General features: G+C 42.0%; 1 protein-coding gene and 1 long non-coding RNA gene across 4 annotated transcripts in view; one reads left to right on the top strand and one right to left on the bottom strand.

Moving 5' to 3' along the window:
• Positions 1 to 17827, top strand: part of LOC129713882 (TOM1-like protein 2) — a 40812-nt gene extending 22985 nt beyond the window's left edge. The window contains exons 11-16 of one of the 3 annotated variants that reach the window (XM_055663240.1): positions 1227 to 1353; positions 7079 to 7154; positions 9997 to 10056; positions 13220 to 13279; positions 16379 to 16421; positions 17544 to 17827. In XM_055663240.1, the coding sequence (XP_055519215.1) occupies positions 1227 to 1353; positions 7079 to 7154; positions 9997 to 10056; positions 13220 to 13279; positions 16379 to 16421; positions 17544 to 17689 (512 nt within the window). In that variant the 3' untranslated portion in view covers positions 17690 to 17827. The remainder of the gene's footprint in view (positions 1 to 1226; positions 1354 to 7078; positions 7155 to 9996; positions 10057 to 13219; positions 13280 to 16378; positions 16422 to 17543) is intronic. The other 2 variants (XM_055663241.1, XM_055663242.1) reach the window with 2 other exon arrangements.
• LOC129713887 (uncharacterized) lies at positions 13776 to 18598 on the bottom strand. The gene is made up of 2 exons (XR_008726287.1): positions 18328 to 18598; positions 13776 to 14848 (listed from the first exon to the last, which is right to left on the bottom strand). It is a non-coding gene; the product is annotated as an uncharacterized LOC129713887 (long non-coding RNA).
• Between the last annotated feature and the right edge of the window lie 2652 nt (positions 18599 to 21250).

Here is a 21250-nt window from a genome sequence, read left to right as displayed (position 1 = left end):
ACTCCCATTCCCATACTGACCTTTTCTGTCCTGGGCCTCCTCCACTGACAGATTGTGGCCACACACAAATTGAAGGAACATCACCTTGTATTTTCGCTTGGGCAGCTTACAACCCAGTGGAATGAACATTGATTTCTCCAATTTCAAGTCGCCCTGCATTCCCTCTCTTCCCACCCTAATCATCCAACTAATTCCACTGTTCGCATCCCTGTATCCCTTCGTTATCACCTCATTTGCCAGCTAACAATGGGCCATTCTGAGCTCCACCCTTCCTTGGTCATCTGTTGCCGCCCCTCTTTTTTCTGGCCATATTCTACCTCTACTTCCTCCTCCTCTTCCCCCAACCCCTCCCCCACTTTCAGTCTAAAAAAAGGGATCCAACCCAAGACTTCACCCATCCTTTTTCTCCAGAGATGCGGCCTGACCCGCTAAGTTACTCCAGCACTTTGTGTCTATCCTCAGATTGCAGCAGCCATTTACTGCATTATATAAGTGACCATTCTCATGAGCCACTCTGGTACCTGTGATAACAATTGCAGTCGACTCTAAACCTCTTATGGTGCTGTTCCCTGATGGGGGCAAAGTTGTTTGAAATATGCTTATAGTCTGTTATTTAATCTACCACTTTTGTGGTGATGGAATTAAACAAACTCTGGGTGATAAAGTTTCTCCTGCTTATAGATGGGGACAATTTTAATGATTTTGCATGGGAAGCATCTGTTTCAAAGTTAGTAAAACCTACAATGCATTGCTCAACATCAGATGGTTTTGAGTAACTGCAAAGTGGCCTCTGAAATCCCAAAGTCAAGAGACAAGAGACAAGAGACATTTATTGTCACATGCACCGATTGGTACAGTGAAATTTGTGGTCACCATACAGCCACACGAATAAAGTAACCTGTTCAGACCAGCCTGGCGGCCAACTCTTAACTAGAAAGTATATCTCAAATCAAAATTTACAACTCACTGAAATCACAAGATATGACTGTGAAGTGGTTGAGCCATGTATTCCCTTTCACCTTCACTAGTCACTATTACATTTCACCTCCAACAAACCTCCTGCAGGAGTGGAGCGCATCTTCAGAATTAATAGTAAATTGTTCAATCTACGCTGTCGGGACAGGGTCACCACAGTCTCAGTAGTTGAGGTGCAGAGAGCAGATGATGATTGCTTTGCCTGAGACGTTTTATGCTGGCTGTTAGTTAGTGTGTGTGTGTATCCTCAGGTGTTGCAGGAGAAAGTGGGAGTGGAAGCGTGCAGCCATTGGAAAACAGTCACCCAAAAACCCCGGAAGAAGAGTTTGACATGTTTGCACAGACTAGAAGCCATTCCTTGGCTGATCAGCGCAAGAGGTAAGTTATTACTGATTTACAAGTTCAATATTTCTCTTAACTTTTTGTTCCTGCCTAATGCAACAATAGAAACATAGAAAATAGGTGCAGGAGTAGGCCATTCGTAGTAAAGTAAAGTCTAAAATGGAACGTATACTTCTCCTTCTTGCGTGTGGCGTGCACAGCCTAAAGTTGTAAGACAACTTGTTCTGTTTGATCTTCTGTTTGTGCACGCCAGGTTGATTGCATTCGTTGAAACAGGGTGGACCACGTGAAGGTTGCAATCTCCCACCCCGAACGTATACTGCAACTACTTGGGCACCTGAATGAGTGGGGGGGGGAAAAGCTAGATATTTTGGACAATTCTCATTTGGAAGCAATTCCCGAGAACTAGAGGACTGATACCTGAAGGAAAACTGGGAAAGTCTTGATATCCAGTTCATGAAGGGGTCACTGAAACAATAAACCAAAAATATAAAAAGAATGTCACAATTTCAACTAATCTGCTATTATTATAATTTGTGCTTGTGAAGGGTCTGTCCCACTCGCGCAACTTGCCGGCACCCGTCGTAGTCGCAGCAGGTCGCCGAAAAGAGAGTTTCAGTCTTTTGGGACTTAAGGACTCCAGAATTCAACTACTATGTTTCTTTAGAACCGAGAAATAAGCTATTCTGCCCATTGGAGTGTAAATTTACTCCCAAAACAATCCCATTTACTCCCAAAACAATCCCATCTTCCCTGTCGGCTATCCTCGCCACGATCCCATCAATTCTACTTCCACCTACATGAGGAGCAAGCTTATATTTTTCAACAGTGGCCTTTAAGCTTCCAAACTGCACACTTTTGGCACATGGTAGGGAACCAGTGGCAGGGAAATGCACAAACTCCACACAAACGGCACAGAAGGTCAAACTCCAGGTTACTGGAGCTGTGGAGTGGGAGCACTACTAGCTCATCGCAGAAGAACCCCAAATTGAGGGTAAATTGCACTGTGGATTGTATGTTAGGTGAGTTTATAGAGGTGGGGTAGGGGTTTGGGAATCTCTGGAGAGGTCAGTGTTTGACATGTGGGGAATTGTAACACTGGGGATGTTTCAAGGAGGGAGGTGTTAGATGGGATGTCTGTTGCCTTGGGTTTTTGAGGTGATTCTGGAGTGATGGGATAGAGATGAAATTCCAGAATGATATTTTTGTTGCAGTCAACAGGAGACAATGCCAATGGAGTGATAAGGGTTTGGATGAGAGCAGCTGCAGTTTGGGCAAAGGTTCAACTTGTAGGCAGGCAAGGCTCAGACTGCGCTCTGAAAGATCTTCAGGAATGAAGGGTTGGATAGTATTCAGCTTGTGGGCCCTGTGTAGAACTGTTGGCCAGCACTCATGACCACATGAATGTCAGCAACAAGCTGTAAGGAGAAATTCCATCACGTCTCACCTATTCTGGTGTCCTGACTGTGTCAAGGCATGGAGCACAAATGTCCCAAGCCTCATTTACTGAACAGACTCACAAACTGTTACCATCAGGGACTGGATTGTTTTTAGTGATATTATGTGTGAAATGTTTTAAATTTCATGTGCGATGCTCCGCTATTCACTGGGAAACGTCTTTTCATTTTGCACTGTACAACTGTTGCTTGCAAGATGACAATAAAGGTTGATTGATTGATTGAAAACTGGGCGCTTTGTACAACTGCAACGTGACACATCCCAACTACCTCATCATTCTACCACAACCAGAGAGAAGTGCTGAACTACTATTTACCTCTTTGGTGACCCTTGTTGCTATCCTTGATCGGACTTTGCTGGCATTACCTTGCACCTAACGTTATTCCCTTATCATGTATCTATAGACTGTAAGTGGCTTGATTGTAATCACGTATTGCCTTTCTGCTGACTGGATAGCACGCGACAGAAGCTTTTCACTGATAATGAACTAAACTAAACTGAACCGATATCGCTCTTGTGCTCAATCCCTCACCTTGTGAAGGCAAGCATCTCAAATGTCCTTTTCACCACTCTATCCGGCCACTTTCAGGGAACTATAGAATTGTACTCCCAAGTCCCGCTGTACATCAAAATTCCAAGAGTCACTGTCGGTTACTCTATAGTTTCTGCAGGAATTTGACCTCCCAAAGTACGTAACTTCAGAATCTGGCACGTTTCCCCACTTTCACATGCATTTATATCCTGTCGTTGGAAGAGTAATTTACAAGGTTTGTTTTAATTGATGCTCGTGAAGACACCATTGCTTTGAAAATTTTATTTTCTATCATTTTGTACTTCCCATTCTTAAATCCAGAGTGCTTCCCGAGGTGCAAAAATTGTTGACTAAGTTAGTGTTGAGCAATACAAGGCAAGGATTGTGCATCTGTCGTGAAGCAGATCTTATCAGCTTGACGAGACCAGGCTAGTATTTCCACTGAATAAGCACATTCGTGAAACCCACGCTGTGGGGCACTTTGGTTGAGTAATGGTCATGCAATTCAACCCAGCTCGGCCCTTGCTGTCTGTGCAACCTGGTCGTATTCTTCACGTTGGTACAAGATTGGTCATTGTAATCTAAGCAGGGCCGTTGTCCAACAATGAAGGGTATGATGACCTCTAAGCTGGATCTTTGGGTGTGACTTAATTTCCACTGTCAGTGTCAGATGGCAGCTGAGTCATTTTACCACATTGCAGTTTAATGAAGGAGTATGTGTGTCAGAATTGCAATGAAATAGAAATCATTCCTTCCCCTCTCCCTGCATGTGGAAAAAACATCAACATAGTGGAACAGGCCCAACAAAACTCAAATGAGGCAACTCCACCACAATTATAAACCAGTGCAAACGTCGTCAAATTTGATGCCACCAACAAATTCCAGCACATAAATAAAGGAAATATTATCATTTTTCTGGCATGATTTTGTCTTCAGTATCAGGTGTTTTTAAAAAATATAAACCTTTTTGCTTTGCACTTTGATTTTGTTTGTAACAACTGGGGTGAAATAATTTTTTTATGTTGATCTGAGTAAATGTGAATGGGGGGGGGGGGGGGGCAGAAGCGGGACATTTCCTCAATCCATTTTCTATTCCATTCTAAAATAAATTACTTGGTTGAGGCCTCAAATACCAGAGGGACAAAATATGCTAATTTTCCCGTTTTGTAAGAATTGCCAGATCTAGGGGTCTTTTCTGATCCGTGCGGCTTGTTTTCATGTCGTTAGTCTTTGTCATTTGAGCAGCGACTATTCACAATTAACCAGATAAGAAGGTGGCTTAAAATCAAGCTAGGACACAACAGCTGCTGGCTAAGGATCGTATGTTAATTCATAGTGCTGCCATTAGAGAATTTGTGTTGGTGGCCAAGAATCTGGCCCTGAAGAAGTTATCGTCGTCAAACGTCCTGTTTGGTTTAGTTTAAAGATACAGCATGGAATAGGCCCTTCGGTCCGCCGACCATCAATCATCCTTTCACAATAGTTGTATGTTATGTCACTTACTCATCCACCCGCTATACACATTTGGAGTAATTTTACCGAGGCCAATTAACTTACAAGCCCTCATATCTTTGGGATGTGGAAGGAAACTGGTGGAGCTATGCGAATTCTATGTGGTCACCGGGCGAATGGGAAAATTCCACACACACAGCACCCAAGGTCAGGGTTGAACCCGGGTCACTGGCGTGTGAGCCAGCTGCATCACTGTGCCATCCTTTGGCTTGGAGCCCTTCTAGTAAAGATGAAGACACAATCCAAAGTAATCAGAAGCTACGTGATTACATTTGTTCATATCTAGTGTGAGAGGAAACCAAAAAAAATCAGGAACAGCACGAAATGTCAAACTTCAAATTGGAGAGCAGCTGTTCTGGAGTAATACTGAGCATTGTTTTGTTCAGAGATGTGAACATTCAAGGGCCTGTCCCACATTGGCGTCATTTGCGCGTAATTTACGCGGCATCGTTTACGCGTCACGACGTGCGCATGGTGAGGCGTGCAGGCGTAGGCAGTAACGTGCGGTCAGGCGCGGCGCCCCAGGATTTTGGGATTCACAAAATCTTCGCGCATCACCTGCATGAAGCGCTAGTGAGACAGGCCCTTAAGACTCTTCTCTACCCCACCCCATCGTTGTATCAACATTGCTTAAAAGGGATGAGATATACACTAATGCTTGGGATTGTGTGTTGACCTTCTAACTCTGCCATTCTCTGCGATATTCCTGAGCTACGAGCGACTGCTCTTTGCTTATGCTTCTCTAGCTATTCTATTCTTTCCAAAATGCTTGAGTGAGTAATTTAGGACAAGATGTCCATGCTGGTCGTTCAAGGTATGACTAAGGAAAGTGTGTCTCGCAAGTCATTTGTTATGTCCAGATCCTGGCTGCTCTCAGTAAGATTTGAGAGATTCCTTGGCTTTATATGGCTGTCCTACTGTCCTTCGCAACACTTGCACCTTAAGAATGATTCACAAAAGAAGAAATTGCTCTGTTGTGAATAAAAATGTAATCCCACGCTAAACAGTAGTAGCCGATGAAGCAGTTTTAGTGTCCACATTAATTATCTGGAGACGTCATTTTCAAACAAGTTGCAAGTTCTCTGAATTTAATCTGTGTACACACGCTGGGACTATTTTCAGACGCGTTCTATTTTTACTTCAAGCCCCTTCTGAGAAAGTTGTTCTTTGGTTTGCAAAGTAGTGGTTAGTCGTTAGCTTCTGAGATGGACTTGAAACACCTGAAGCCCTTCTTACCATTTTTCATCATCAGTTTTCTGATTGTTGTACTGTACTTTATCATTGAGGCTATTGTTTACAGTGGTCCATTCACCGACCCCCATTTTTTTGAAAAGTTTGACCGCAAATTAGGCAGAGCAACTCATTTCAACTCGACTGGGATGAGCTGAATGGATTTGATTGGGACATTTCTTCAAAATCTTCTTTTGTAAAACCTGGCGCAATTCTCTTCAAACTGCAGCAGTGGTTTTGATCTAAATCCAGGATTATTTCTGTTGCTTAATCAGGTGAGTCTGAAATGGTGGGAGATTGTAGAGCAGTGAGATGTAGAGGGATTTGGGTATCCGAGTGCATGATTTGCAAATGGCAGTGAGTCATTTGGAGCGCTGATAGAGTGTTGTCAGTTGATTGCAAGGGGAATTAAACGCTAAAGTAGGGAGAATATGCTTCACTTCTTCAGACCATTGATATGTAGAGTGCTGGTTCCCTGATGGAAGAAAGTTAATACGGCAGAAACATTTCTGAAAAAGTCTGAAGTCTGAAAAAAGTTCCCGACCCGAAAAGTTACCCATTCCGTCTCTTCAGAGATGCTGCCAGTCCCGCTGAGTTACTCCAGCATTTTGTGTGTTCCTTCTGAAAAAGGTTGACTGGACTAATATCTGGAATGGATGGGGTTTTCTTATGAAGAAAGGCTATCTGCTGGTGTTTAGAAGAATGTGGGGACTTGATTGACACCAAGATCCTCGGAGGTCATGGCTGGGTGAATGTGAAGAAGATGTTTCTTCTTGTTGAAGAATCTGGAACAAGGAGTCACCCTTTTTGGAGGTGAATTTTGGAAGCTGGCACGTTGGCGCAGCGGCTGAGTTGCAGGGATGAAGCTGTCGTTACAATGAGTTTAAGAGAGCTTGTTGCTTACGAGCTCCTGCCCTTCTCTCTTCAGTATAATCTATTGTGCATGTCAACTATTCCTTGCAGTCTTTGGGTGTGGAGTTTAAATATGGATGGGGCGCTGGTAACAGGAGGATGTCATCTCTGTTTCAGTGTAAAATATGAAGAACCGCAGGCAATTGAAGGATTGGCAGGAGCATTGGATACCCGCCAACAGAACACTGGAGCAGTGAGTATTTGCTTGGGCATATTTCTTGCACATGGTCATTCACATTTAACATGACTTTGCTTAACATGGGCTTTTCGCTAGTTTGTGGATTTGTTTGTTGTTTGTGATTGACCTCCCAATGCAAGTTTACGGTCATCAGCACCAATGGGATATTTTCTTAAAAAGGAAAGTAGACGCAAAATGTTGGAGTAACTCTGCGGATGAGGCAGCATCTCTGGATAGAAGGAATGGGCGACGTTTCGGGTCGAGACCCTTCAAAATGCTGCCTCGCCTGCTGAGTTACTCCAGCATTTTATGTCAACCTTCGATTTAAACAAGCATTTGCAGTTCTTTCTTACTCATTCTTTAAAAGGAATCTGCTTTTCAAAAACAAAGTTATTCGACTTTGTGTATTCAGATTATTTTCTAAATATATTGTTAGAACTATCTGACTAAAGTTATTCTTGAAGTAGATGGAGAAGCAAAACATGGTGTCTGTGAAAGATGGGATTTGGGTCTGACTGACTCTAAGACGATGTATATCCCTCGTACTAATGTGTTGTTGTGCAAGCAATGGCGATTGACACCACTACAATGGGGCCTCACAGCACCAGCGACCCAGGTTTTACGCTGAGCTCAGGTGCTGTCTGCGGGAGTTTGCACATTCTACCTGTGGCCATGTGGGTTTCCTCCGGGTGATCTGGTTTCCACCCACATTTCAAAGACATGCAGGTTTGTCGGTTAATTGGCCTATGTAAATTGCCGCTACTATGTCGGAAGTAACTGAGAAAGTAGAACTAGTGTGAAGGGGTGAGCATGGACTTGGTGGGCCAAAGGGCCTGTTTCCATGCTATATTTCCAAATAAACTAAACCCAATGAGTTTGAGATAAGATGGGAACCGCTACAAACTGTCATCAAATGTTTTAAGCAATTTATTTAAGAATCATGTTCTACAGAGTTGATTTTTAGAGGCTCTATACACGACACCGAAATCCAGTAAAACACAACTGGTTATTTTAACAAAAGACTTATGAAACTTGTTTACTTTCTGCACTGTTGTCTTCAGACACGATCAACAGGAGATCTACCCAGTCATCTCCATTCTTCCTGATGACGGTGATCTCACTTTGTGCAGGGTGTATGAGGAAGTGGAAAGTCATGGTGATCTCACTTGACACCAGTTCCCTTTCCAGTGCCTGAAAATATGTAAATACTAACCTCTTGCCTCATCCTGTTACTTTTTCATTAAAAGCGTTTTGTAACTAATGCAGGATAAGTGTAGAATTTACAATATGTTCATTTTGCATTTATTGAAATTTATGGGCAACATCTTAAGGTTTGGGGGATAGGTTGAGAGGTAGGCAGAGTTTGTTTTATTCCCTGCAGGTTTTCAACAAACTCATGAAATCGTTTGAGTGGTGCAGTGGTAGAATTGCTGCCTTATAGCACCAGAGACTAGGGTTTGATCCTGACTATGGGTTCTGTACGGAGTTTGTACATTCTGTAAAACATTTGTAACTGGGTTTGATCTCGTGTACTAAGGAAGAGAGGGCAGAGGGGATTAGGGAAAGACGTCCAAATCTTAAACACGAGGATTGAAGCTCTAAACTTATGTTATCTGACTGGCGACATAAGGGTATTGGTTTATTATTGTCATGTGTTCCTAGGCACAATGCAAAATTTTGTTCTGCATACTATCCAAGAAAATCATACCATCCATCCATGCACACATACAACAGGTAGTGCAAGAAGAGAAATGTAACGAAAAGCAGAATATAATGTTACTGTTCCAGAGAAAGTGCAGATAAAAAAGTGCAAGAGCTGCAATGAGGTAGATTGGGAGATTGGGAATACATCCTGAGGTTATTGGAGGTCCATTGAAGAGTCTGATAACAGCAGGGAATAGGATTTCTTGAATCTGGTGGTGTGTACTTTCAAGCGGGAGAGGAGAGAACAGAGAATGGCTGGGCCGTGAGTGGTCCTTGATTACATTGGCTGCTTTCCCATGGAATGTGGTGTCAATGATATCGATAGAGGCAGAGGTTGGTTTGCATGATGGACAGGACTTCATCCATAACTGACATTTCTTGTGGTCTTGAGAAGAGTAGTTGCCAAACCAAGCTGTGATGCATCCCAACATGGAGCAACAAGACAGTGTGACTTTGATTATGGGCCTCAGGAAGCAGAAGGATGTGCAACTGGTTTGATTCATGTTTTTGTATTATTTTCCAGTGTTCTTTCTTAAAGACGTGACTGCCTACTTGGCCCATTTCAGGATAGATTCTTGCCTCAGATGTTTAGGCCAAGTGACACCATTGAGTCCTAAGCAACTAACTGCTGGAGAAACTCAGCAGATCAAGCAGCATCCGTGGTGGGAAATGGACTGTCGACATTTTGGATCAAAACCCTTCATCTGACCCAAAACATTGACTGTCCATTTCCACAGATGCTGCTCGACTTACTGAGTTCTTCCAGCAGGTCTACAGCATGGGCAGTGTCTAGGATGGCTACTAAATCCTATTTGTCTCATCCATCAGTTGAGAAAATCGCAGCCAATGCCAATACATTGACCAAATGAGGTTTTAGTTGTGGTCATTGTTTAGCAGCTGGGGGTACATATCCTGATTGATTTTGTTTCCATTCCTTCGTCTTTAACTTATCAAAAGTCTGCAATGAATTTCAGTGCATCTATCGCTGAGATGAGCTAAATCGACAACTCCAATCACTCGGGCTAACATGGCTCAGAGATTACTTTTTTTTTAAAGATTGCAAGGAACTCTGAGACCATGTGGGTGAGTTAACTGGAGTCTTATACGGCCGTTGTGTTAACCTTCTTTTAACTGAACGATTCTTCTGAAATAGATGGAGAATATATTGAAAGAAAAAACAACAATAGATAACTGGATGTTCAGCCAAGGAATGGTGAGAGCTCACCATGCGGTGGATCTGCTGTGACTCCTCAGGGCCTCTAACTGTGGGCTAACGTGGTGATGTTGCAGGCAGTGTTGGGGAACGAGCTTGCCTTGGGTGACACCAGTATGTCTTTAATCTGCTGCTGTAGCTTCGTGTTTTGCAGCATTTCAAAGGAATTGCGGAACACTACAGAACAAATCAACGTCTCTTCTTTCTTGCCCTCTCCATTACAACTACCCTTCAGTTCTAATCTGAGATCCAGGTTTGGTTCTCTTTCTCATGCGAAACAAAAAACATCCTGGTCGGGCACCATCAGGACTTGGATGAATTTCACAAGTTAGTATTCACTACTTGGGAGTAGTCAGTCAGCCCAACTCAACCATGCTGGGTTTTATTGGGAGGCATGGTGGCACAGCGGTAGAGACGGCGCCACAGACCCGGGTTCACCCGACTATGGGTGCTTGTCTGTAGGGATTTTATACGTTCTCCCCGTGACCTGCGTTGGTTTTCTACAGGATCTCCAGTTTGCCTCCCACACTCCAAAGACGTACAGGTTTGTGGGGTTAAATGGCTTGGTATAATTGTAAATTGCCCCTAGTGTGTGCAAGATGGCATTAGTGTGCGGGGATCGGTGGTCGGCGAGGACTCAGTGTGCCAAAGGGCCTGTTTCCACATTGTATCTCAAAACTAAACTAAATATGGGAGTCTCTTCCTACTCTTCATCTGTCACCATTGGCCTAACTGATCCTTTTCTCATTCATATTTATCTAGTTTATGGGTTTTCAGTTACAAGAGGAGGGCCGAGTCACATTGATAGACACATGTGAAATGGGGGAATGAAGAAAGGTCAACACAGACCTTTGGTCCAATCACCTGGCATCCCCAATACAATTTGTATCACCTCACATTGACTTGCAGAGTATTTTCCTTGCTGACTGTGCATCTGAAGACAATTGAGAGAAATGGGAGTCTATCTCACCAAAGTTGAACACTGCGGGTCATTTCATAACAGCTTGGATCAGGGGCCTTGCCTGGTTTTCCCCTTTCCCCTCTGCTTCATATTTGCCCTTAACTTCTCCATGAAGAAAATAATTCATTTGAAGCATTCTGTTTAATTATTTTCATTTTAAACTACCACACCATAAATACACCACCATTTTATATTTTCTGACAAATATTGATGAATCTGAATTCTCCTACCTCTTAAATTGGTTTTGCTTGTCAAAAGCTTCTCCTCATCAAAAAATAAAAAGTAATTTGTTGATGGGATCTGATTATTGCTAACTGTGTTCATCCAGGCAAGTGAATGTCTCAATACTCTCTGTGTCCTGGGGTCTTGTAACTCTGAATTCAGTACATGTTGGGTGTTGGGGTTTTTTTCCTCAAGAATTTGAAACAAACTTGATTTTACTTTGCTTTACTGGGAACTTGTTTATTCCAGCAGCCCTTTAATTTAAACCAAAGTGATGATGATACTATGTACTTGCAAACCTCCAATGCAAACTCTGGATCATTGTTGGGCATTCACGAGGAAGTGACTGACTCTCAGATAGATAATGAACTCGTGCTGGCAATTTGTGAAATGTCAAGCTTTTACAAGCGGGTTTTGGAATGTAATCTGCACAGCGTGGGGCTTTATGCATCTGGGCTGCTGTCAACATCAAAGCTGTAAGTCAATCCTTCTGGAGGTCGTTTTAGATTTCAGAGCCATTACTACAACTGATGAATGTATGTGTATACAATACAATACAATATTTTATTGTCATTTGAACCTCAGCGAGGTGAGTTTCTACAGCCATACAAACACAAACGATTCCTACTAGACACACAACCAATTTAATTCACACAAACATCAAGTCAAAGTCTTTTCTCCCCCTGTTCTCCATTTTCCTCCCGATGTTGAAGTATAAACATCTGCTTTGAGATGAACGTACTGAAGATGTGAGGATTGTACACTGGTCCCTGGAAACTGCTATCCATTGATCCCCCTCCACCAAGGCAAAACATACCGTTATGAAAGTATATTTTCAAGGCATATAATGTCCAGAATAACTTAAAATATTGCTATGCTATGCGATGTTAGAACTGCAGGGATAGCAGATAAGGATATTTTTTAGTTAGCCAGGTCCGATGTGGTTTGAGTTGAAGTCTCAGTCCAAATTCCAATGGCCATGGATGCACAATATAAAATAGTCTACAGAACTGTATTCAGCATGAAAAGTCCACAGCTTTTAGTGGTATTTCTGCCCTAAGGTTTGATGATAAAGGTGTGTCCAAGAGGAGCATTGCACTTTAACCATTCTAACCACAGCTCTGATTGTGGCTGACAAAGTTTTGTATCCCTACCTAAGTGCTCAGTCTCAGTTCTTTATGTTGATGCATGTCCACGACTGGTTCTGTGTGATGCACACCTGGTCATTTGGTCCAACCGAGACCACATGTTATACGTTTTCTTGTGGGTGCCTGCTGTATGGTCCAACAGTGTTTGTGCAATCGACTGGTTTTGCTCGGTGTGACTGCTTTTGAGGATTCCTAAGTGACCAATTGCTCAAAAATCCATTCTTCAGGTGAGTTTCAGTCCTATGTGATGATGAGTGGAGCCAGCAATGGTAAGATGGGGGAAGCATCAGTCTTGCAGCTTTTGGCATTGGATCTATTTGCCTGAAATGGTAGGTGTGACTTCTGCAAAGATGGCCATCTAGTGGTGGAAAGAGAAGGTGGTGTATGAGTAACCATGTTGAGTATGGTTAACTGAATTCTTCCTACATCCCGAAAAAAATTGTCTTAAAACCTAGACAATCTCATTATCACCTTCTCTTCCCAGCCGGCCCTTTTCTCCAATTGATTTTCTTTTAATTTGATATTTATTTTAGAATATTATGGTCAATCTGGTGCATATGTTTCTGTTCAGTGAAATCAATTGTAATTTATTTTGGAAAGCAAGATAGAAAATTCTTTGGAACCCACCAGCTTTACAAGGGGTTCTTTAGCCATGGTTAAAAATGCCCATTTCCAAATTATTTGATGGCAGATGCAATTGAACCAGATGAAGCATAAACTAATTTCAATGAATTTTGTATCTTGCTTACATGTGGATTTTGTTTTTTTTAATTTAATTTTCAATCATTTAGCTTGGTTTAACTTCCTCGTGCCCTTCCCCTTTGTGTAACAGATTCCAGTCACTCAGGCCAATCTAATGGATGACATTGAACAGTGGCTGTCCACAGATGTGGTGAGATATTTGGGTTTTGTTCTGCACTTTTCATTCAATGGAATTTAAATTTACAGGTTCTGTAAACGCATTGGTGCTTGGAAATTGTTTAGAGGAGAAAAGAGTGTTTGGACTGAACAATATTTCCCACCATGACTAGAGATTCTTGTCTTCTGCATTTTCCCCATCTCTTCACTTCTCCGGGCATGTACATTGATGAGACTTGTTGGAGTCATGTCATGTTATAGCTCGGGTACGGATCTGGGTGTTGATTCAATGCACAGGCACGGCTGTAGTCAGTGTTCGTCCCAAACAGCCTAATGATTGCTGTCCACGGTGCAGACTAGTAAGGTCCTGGTCTGTGTTTGTATTGATTGCTCTTCCCGCAGCCAGAATATTTGGCACGACTATCAGTGGCAAATGCCTTGCTTCCTCTCCATGTCAACTGGTGCTGGGCAAGATTTCTACTAGTCTTGCATTTACAGAATCAACATAGGGTACACCAGTGCCATACATAGGAACGTGAAGTTCATTTATGTCAAAGTAGGATATACATTGACAAATTGGTTTTAACCACAATTGAGATCAGTACTTTTTCAGATTTAAAATGAAAAAAAGTCAGGTGCCTTTATCCAGTATCGAAGAAGGATTTGTTGTGTTTTTTGCCCATTGTTTGTCCTTAAACATGGAGTTGACTGCTAATCCCCTGAACCTGGTCGCCACTGAAATGTGGAGAGTTCTAATCTTTGCAATGTTCTTGAAGCCCAAGCAAAGGGAATTCTTGGAAAATGCAGAAGTGATTGTAAAAAAGTGAACCCCATACAAACCGACATTCGCCAAGCACTGAATAAAACTTGAAAGAGCCGAATAACCTGCCGGTGAAACAAAAGGAGTTTCGGAAACTGGATACTCGGATTGTACACGACAGTGACTCTTCAATCTAGCAGGTTTCCATGGGGCATAGAGATTAGTGTGTGGCACCAGCAGGTTTTGGGGGAGAAATGCATTGCGCCCCACTGCAAACTCTTCATCCTACCTCATGGTGCAAGAGCGGGCACTGCCTAGGACTGAATGCAAGCGTGGCTCTGCTCCAGGGATAGGAGGATTCTCTCCCAGTTGTGGACACTGAAAAAGACTCAACAAATGACATTTATTCCACAAAACCGATTGTTGCCACACACTAGCCTCCATCAGGGACAAGTCGTGAAGAGAGAGGGAGGCTGTGCTTTCTTATGAGTGAATTATCCAGACCATCTGGGATCTTCACACTCCCAGATACTGCCCTGAGCTTCTGATGGTGAAGCCACTTTTATGATTTATCGTTTGAGGTTTGGTAGCAGATGGCTGTTTCAAGTTTCTGTTCCTCCAATGCATTTATAAGATGTTGGACATGCTGAGTCCCAGCCAAGATTCAGTCTTCAGGCAAACACTGCGCTCTGCAGAAAACGACCTTTGTTCCTGCATGTAATCCGATCTCTTTCCCCTCTACCAAATGTTCTCTGTCCATTCTAAGAGTTGCTATTGGCACTCCCCATGTACGAACACCACTTGTCACGGTATTTTTCTTGTGTGTCCTGTGATTGCCCTAATCTGGTAAGTAAAAGTGAGAAATGTTATTAATTACTGAAACTGCATTCTGATGTGTGATAGTTGAAAACGAGACATGAATAAGGGAACCGATAGCTGTGTCAGTCTGGCTGGCAGGGGGCAGAGCGAGGAGTGCTGTGTGTGCCAGTGATCAGGGCAGGGTCAAGTAGCTATGAGAGAGGGAGGGAGGGAGGGAAGGATGGAACCTGGGTGCATGGGTGATGAGAGGGGGGTGGTTGATAGTGTGAGTGGAAGGGAGCTGAGGATTGGATGGCGATGGCACAAGGAACCAATTTCTGGCTGTATGTCGAGAGGAGATGAGCCCTGGCTGTATTGGTGGTTATGGTGGGGAAATGGGAACTGAGTATCTCAGGATGTCAGAGGTGGTGTGGTAGTGAAGGAAAATCAGCTTCGTTATTTCAAAATTTCTTCTCGGATTAGGTATTTTTTCAAACACCATTGGAAAAATAAGGTCATACGATAAGAGCAAAGGAGGGGGACTAACTAGATAGTTTTTAAAAGTTGGCACAGATAAGCAACACATTATCACTGTTGTGCTCTGTAATACAGTACCTCGTGTTTGGCTCACTGGCATACAGTTGTTTCCATTACCCAAGGTGTGACTTCAGTTTGTGCAACTGATTACACTACAAGGACACCAGGATTGTGTATTTTCAATTATTTAGTGCTTAGTCCTTCTGACAGACTTTCTCCAACACTATAACAACGAGGCTCTAACCAAACAAATGCAGCTTGAAGAGGACAGAGGTGTGTCATTCTGAAGAAGGGTCTTGACTCGAAACGTCACCCATTCCTTCTCTCCAGAGATGCTGCCTGTCTCGCTGAGTTACTCTAGCTTTTTGTGTCTGTCTTTGATTTAAACCAGCATCTGCAGTTCCTTCTTACACATGTGTAATTCCTTTATCAGTCACAAAATGAGGTTTTGTTTTCAGGAAGATTATAAATGATGCCTGTTCTTGTGTTGAGGTAATGTTAAGCTTCAATCTGCGATGTTCCAAGGAGGGAGACCTTTGGTGACTGGGAGGATTGGATGAGTCACCGACTGTTAACCTGCCTTGAAAAAGTGGCCAGAATTTTTTGTTTACTGAAGTTTGATAAATTTGGAGAAAAGGATTTACTTTGCACTCGATTCCGATCAAGACACAGGATTTGAATCAACAATACTATGTTTTGCCACTGCATCCGCCCTGTGTTAAAGCACCAATCGATCAGTGAAAATTGTGCCGGGGTGGGTATAATTTTTAGTATTGATCAGTATTTGAATCTAGCCATTTAGGAGTGAATTCAAATTTTAATACTGGATTCTGTAAAGACATTCATTAGAGGTGACAATAGCTATACGTTAAAGTAAGGTATCTTTTTATTTGGACACTTCATTAATAAAGGCTGTCAGTGAATCAAGTATATGTATTAATTCTGCTTGTTATTGCAAAGAGTTAGATGCAATTTTAGTTGAAATCAAAAGAAGAGAATTCTAACCAGGAATGACTCAAATCCTCTCTGTAATTTTAGAAAGGTGAACTGAGCAATGATTCTGAAGGAGTAACAAGCGAAGGTAATATTTTTTTTCTGCTCCCATTTTCCCATTAATAATTACAACAGTTTATCTGAATGTGTAGTTTTATATATTCTACCTTTTATATTTCTTCATGTATGATATTCATTTCTAAGTATTGTAAATGTCACATGAATTATTGGCCAATTTCTGAGCCCTGTTCGTTTCAATCTCTGAGTTTGATTCTTTGCTCTAAATTGAAAACTTAGGGATATTTATTTTAAATTTATACCATGTACGGCGGTTTTGTGGTCACATTATAGCGATGATCACTGATCAATCCTGTCAGCTTTTATTCAGCATAGTATTGGAATTCTCATGAAATTATTCTTTCCCCCACATTTGTCACAAGGCATCTCATCCAGTGGTCTCCAATGAACGGTGAATAAAGTACATTATCCTTAAATTCTCTCGTTAGTTATGATCCTCTCTCAGATAAACCCTCATCAAAATTGAAACACTCTTTGGGTTTTTTTTTAATATGCTTGAATGATGTTCACCTGAGTTCAGAGTCGCCATGCGGACAAATCTGAGTGTGGTTCGCTTTTCCTGCTGTCTTTGTAAACCCATTGAGCTGTCTCAACTCTTGCAAGTAATCAGGTTTGTGCACCATTTCCCCCACCTTGGTCACAATGTCAAACCACCTCCGTTTTCTAGATAGGATATGGGAGAACCTTACCATTATGTCCAAACTCTCCACAAGAAGAAATATTAAACTCCAAAACCCCTTGAATGATTTTTCATCTTCAATTTCCCTCTGGAAAATATAATTCACTTTCAATCCCTCCTTTCCTTTCAAATCAGTCATCCTGACTTTCAAAACAACATGTTAATTTTTAGGCTATTTGTTCTTGCAATCTCTCTATCCTTCAAGTGATTTTTTTGGTGAGGTTTCCTCTGTATATGATTTGCCTGATTTTGCTTGAATTTATTTTTTCAATTTGTTTTGATTTTTTAATTATTATTGAAACTGACTGAAACTAGGCTCTAAATTGGAAAATTGCACCAAAAAGAACCATTTTCCTTCCCAAAAACGGGTCTAGTTCTCAATTGAAGGAATGATCTTAAAGAAACGTGTTTTGCGCAAATGACAATTTTTTCTAAATATTATATTTCTTCTAGAATTTGATAAGTTCCTGGAGGAGCGAGCGAAAGCAGCGGAGCATCTGCCGACTTTACCCTCACCACCTACAGAGGCCCCTGGCACCGTTAGTTCGTCCAAAAAGAAGAAGCAGGAAAAGACAGAAGAATCCCTCTTTACCCTGTGAAACTGGACCCTGCCTCCTGCCTATCACTATGTATGAAGGATTGTATCAGGAAAGTCCTGAGCTGTCTCTCTGCTAGGAATCCATTTCTTGCTTGTGAATAGGGGATGGTACGAAATAAAACAAAAAAAGTACACACTTCCCAAAGGGAAGTTTCAGTTTGAAGGTGGATCCTATTTAAAAAAAAAATTTATCTTGAATGCTCAAAGCTCCTACAATGGGGATAAAGATTAACGGGTATCCCTTTGCTGAAGTTATAGAGGTCATTCAATTATATATTGATGCCAGGAGCAGTGAGTTTATAGCTCATCTTCAAACTGTTTGGAAGATAATTTAAACTGCAGTTTTGAGAGTATACCATTTTATGTATTCCTTCTCCTAAATCTATGTGCAGAATATTTATCTTTTGTAAGATAAACTTAGAAATTGACTCTAAATTATAACTTGTTATACTTTAAAAGCTTCGGTAGTGCTGGTGTGCCATGGATTCGTTGGTGTATTGGGTAAAAGGTGCCGGCTCCAAGTTATGCAGTCAGTTACATGTCCACTCTTAAGTCTGATTTATGGGATCTCAAAGTTCAAAATTTGCTATTAAGTGAGCAGCTGTATTGGCAGCATTCTTTACTCCTTCATTGGGTTACCTATGCAGTAGGACGGCCAATGCTCCTTCTCCCCCTGCATCCTGAAAGCTTTTGGAACTGGCTGCATCAATGGATCAGTGCAGCTCTGAAAGCTTTTGGAAGCTGAAGGGCTGCCAGCTATCCTTGGTTGTCTCGGAGCCGCTTGGAATTCACTCTCTTTCACCCCAGGGCACGACTGTAAGGAAATTAAAGAGAAAATCATGGCAGTAGTAAGGCACAATTGTATTTTATCATTTTCTTTGAATGCTTATTAGTTGGAGAAAATGGAACACGGGACTGAGAAGGCAGCGTGCCAGAAGGAGCAAGGGGTCAGGTGGTTTACTCTGGGAGGTTGTGATGAATCCTCCCAGGAGCACAACACATCAGGGTTGGCAACCCAGGAACAATGGTACTATTATTCAATGAACTTGACCAATTATTTTTGGGTGGTGGTAGCGTGGGAGGGTGGGTCGGGGAGAGAATGTATATTAACAAAAATAATTTAATGCAGAATAAATATGTCTCTCAATGTTGAAACACTATAATATCTAGACTTTTGTGTCTCTTACTGAAACTTATCAGCCCTCAGCTGGTATCAAAATATAAACCTGAGCGTGCATATTCCTGGACACTCAAATTACATGAAATGGCATTTCACTTCCTCCTCTCTTGTGCATGAATCATCTATTTCATTTATAATCTGTATTAGTCACTTCTGCTCCACTGTGCTAATATATTGATTTAACCAGCATCTGCAGTTTTTTCTTACTACATTTAGACCCATTCTGTTGTTTTATTTCACAACAAGTGTGTTTGCTTTCAAATATGCCTTTGTTGGTTGAAAATATCGCAAAGGAATCCTGCACAGCAGGTTCTGGCCCAATTATAGACACAAAAAGCTGGAGTAACCAGCCTGGATCTAATTGAATGCATCAAACAGCATCTCAGCAGAAAATGAATAGGTGACGTTTTGGGTGGAGACCCTTCCTCAGTCTTAAACCAGTTCCTTCCTGCACATCTGGTCCAATGAATCTTTGTCAAAAAGCTAGGAGGTAGTGGTTAGTGCATATTCCCTGCCTTCCTTTATGAAACAACTTGGTTATGAGGAGTTAATGTTAGACTTCAAGCAAAAAAATCAATTTATTTTTGCTGGAACTTCCAACAGAATTTGTACTTGCGATACCCTTTGGCTGGGCCAACTTAATGAATGCATCTTCATGGCATAGAAACATAGAAAATAGGTGCAGGAGTAGGCCATTCGGCCCTTCGAGCCTGCACCGCCATTCAATATGATCATGGCTGATCATCCAACTCAGTATCCTGTACCTGCCTTCTCTCCATACCCCATGATCCCTTTAGCCACAAGGGCCACATCTAACTCCCTCTTAAATATAGCCAATGAACTGGCCTCAACCACCCTCTGCTGGATTCCAGCGACGTGTAAATGTGAAGGATAAAGCTTGGAAATAAGTCAGACTCCACATGAAGAGAGGAACAAAAGGGAGGACTAGAGGACAAGTACTAGTAGTGAGGCACAAGGGGGGGGGGGGAGGGGGGGTAGATTGTTACAAGAAATTCCATATCCTGTTTCAGGTGGGGGATCTCTGAATGTGGTGTGGTGGGGTCTGCAGTTCCCTCAAAATCCAGCAATTCAGTTAGATCCAGGCTAGCCTACCTCTGCCTCACCTCGCTCAATTTCACAAGAGTATTGCAACATGGAGACAGTTCTTTCTATGAATGAAATTCTTACTTGCAGATGTAGCACAACAGGTTTGTAAATACAGTACTTAATAGAAAATAGAATGAACAAACAAATGTTCAATAAATTTAAAAACAATTTAGTACAAAGAAAACGAAGCCCAAATTTCTTAGTGCATGCTGGGCATCTAGTAGTTCAGAGTTTCGTTGGAGTTTGTAGTGTTCAATAGCCTGATGGTTGTTGGCAAGAAGCTGTTCCTGAACCTGGACATTACTGTTTTCAAAAGTGGGGAGATCGGTTTGTGTGATGGACCGGGCAGTGTTCACCACGTTTTAAAATTTCCTTCGTGCCTGGGCGTTCGAGTTGCCGAACCAGGCATGATGCAACCAGTCAATATGCTCTCTACCACACGCCTGATGAGGTTCAATAGAGTATTTGTTGGCATGCTGAATCTCCTCAATCTTCTAAGGAAGTAGAGGCATTAATGGGCTTCCTTTAAGATTGCATCAATGTGCTGGGTCCAGGACAGATCCTCAGAGATATGAAGGCCCAGGAACTTGAAGTTGTTAACTCCACCACCGACCCATTGATGAAGACAGGCGTGGTGTTTGAATTATTTCTAATGCAGAATAGCTAGTATCTGGAAGCTTTAACTTTGTAAATGTATATTGCAATGACCGGATACAGAGGTAAGAAACTAGCAGAAAGAGTTGAAGTCATTCGTTCTCACAAAGATGAAATTAGGAGATGCACCAGGAAGCTTGACAGTCCTGCACACTGGCAGTTAAATCTGCAGTATTAGCTTCTTAAAAGGGAATGAAAACAGGAAAAGGAAAATGCTGGAGGGAAGGGGTGGTATCTGTCCTAGATTCCCCGCTTTTATACCGAGCCATATGATTCTAATCTACCAGGAACCCCCTTTAAAAGCTGGTGACACACGATTGTCTGGATGAAAGTTAGAAATTGTTCAAAGCAGCTGTTATGAGACAGCAGTAATGCACTGAATGTCAATCAATCACTCAGACTTTATTGTCATTCAAAAATATACCAACAAATGCAAGTTTGAATGTAATTTTGTTGCATCTGGCTCACCGCGCAACATAAAATAACAAAAGGATAAAATAGATAATAGTGGCGGCACATTATATGGAATTCAAGAGTCTGATGGCTCGGGGGAAGAAGCTGTTGCAGAACCTGGCCGTTCTGCTTAATACTGCGATACCTTTTGCCCAGGTCAGCAGCAAA

This window comes from Leucoraja erinacea, chromosome 37 (assembly GCF_028641065.1).
Source record: "Leucoraja erinacea ecotype New England chromosome 37, Leri_hhj_1, whole genome shotgun sequence".
In the NCBI taxonomy this organism is placed as follows: domain Eukaryota; kingdom Metazoa; phylum Chordata; class Chondrichthyes; order Rajiformes; family Rajidae; genus Leucoraja; species Leucoraja erinaceus.
The sequence above is the reverse complement of the archived record's forward strand: the minus strand, read 5'-3'. Positions and strand labels throughout refer to the sequence as shown.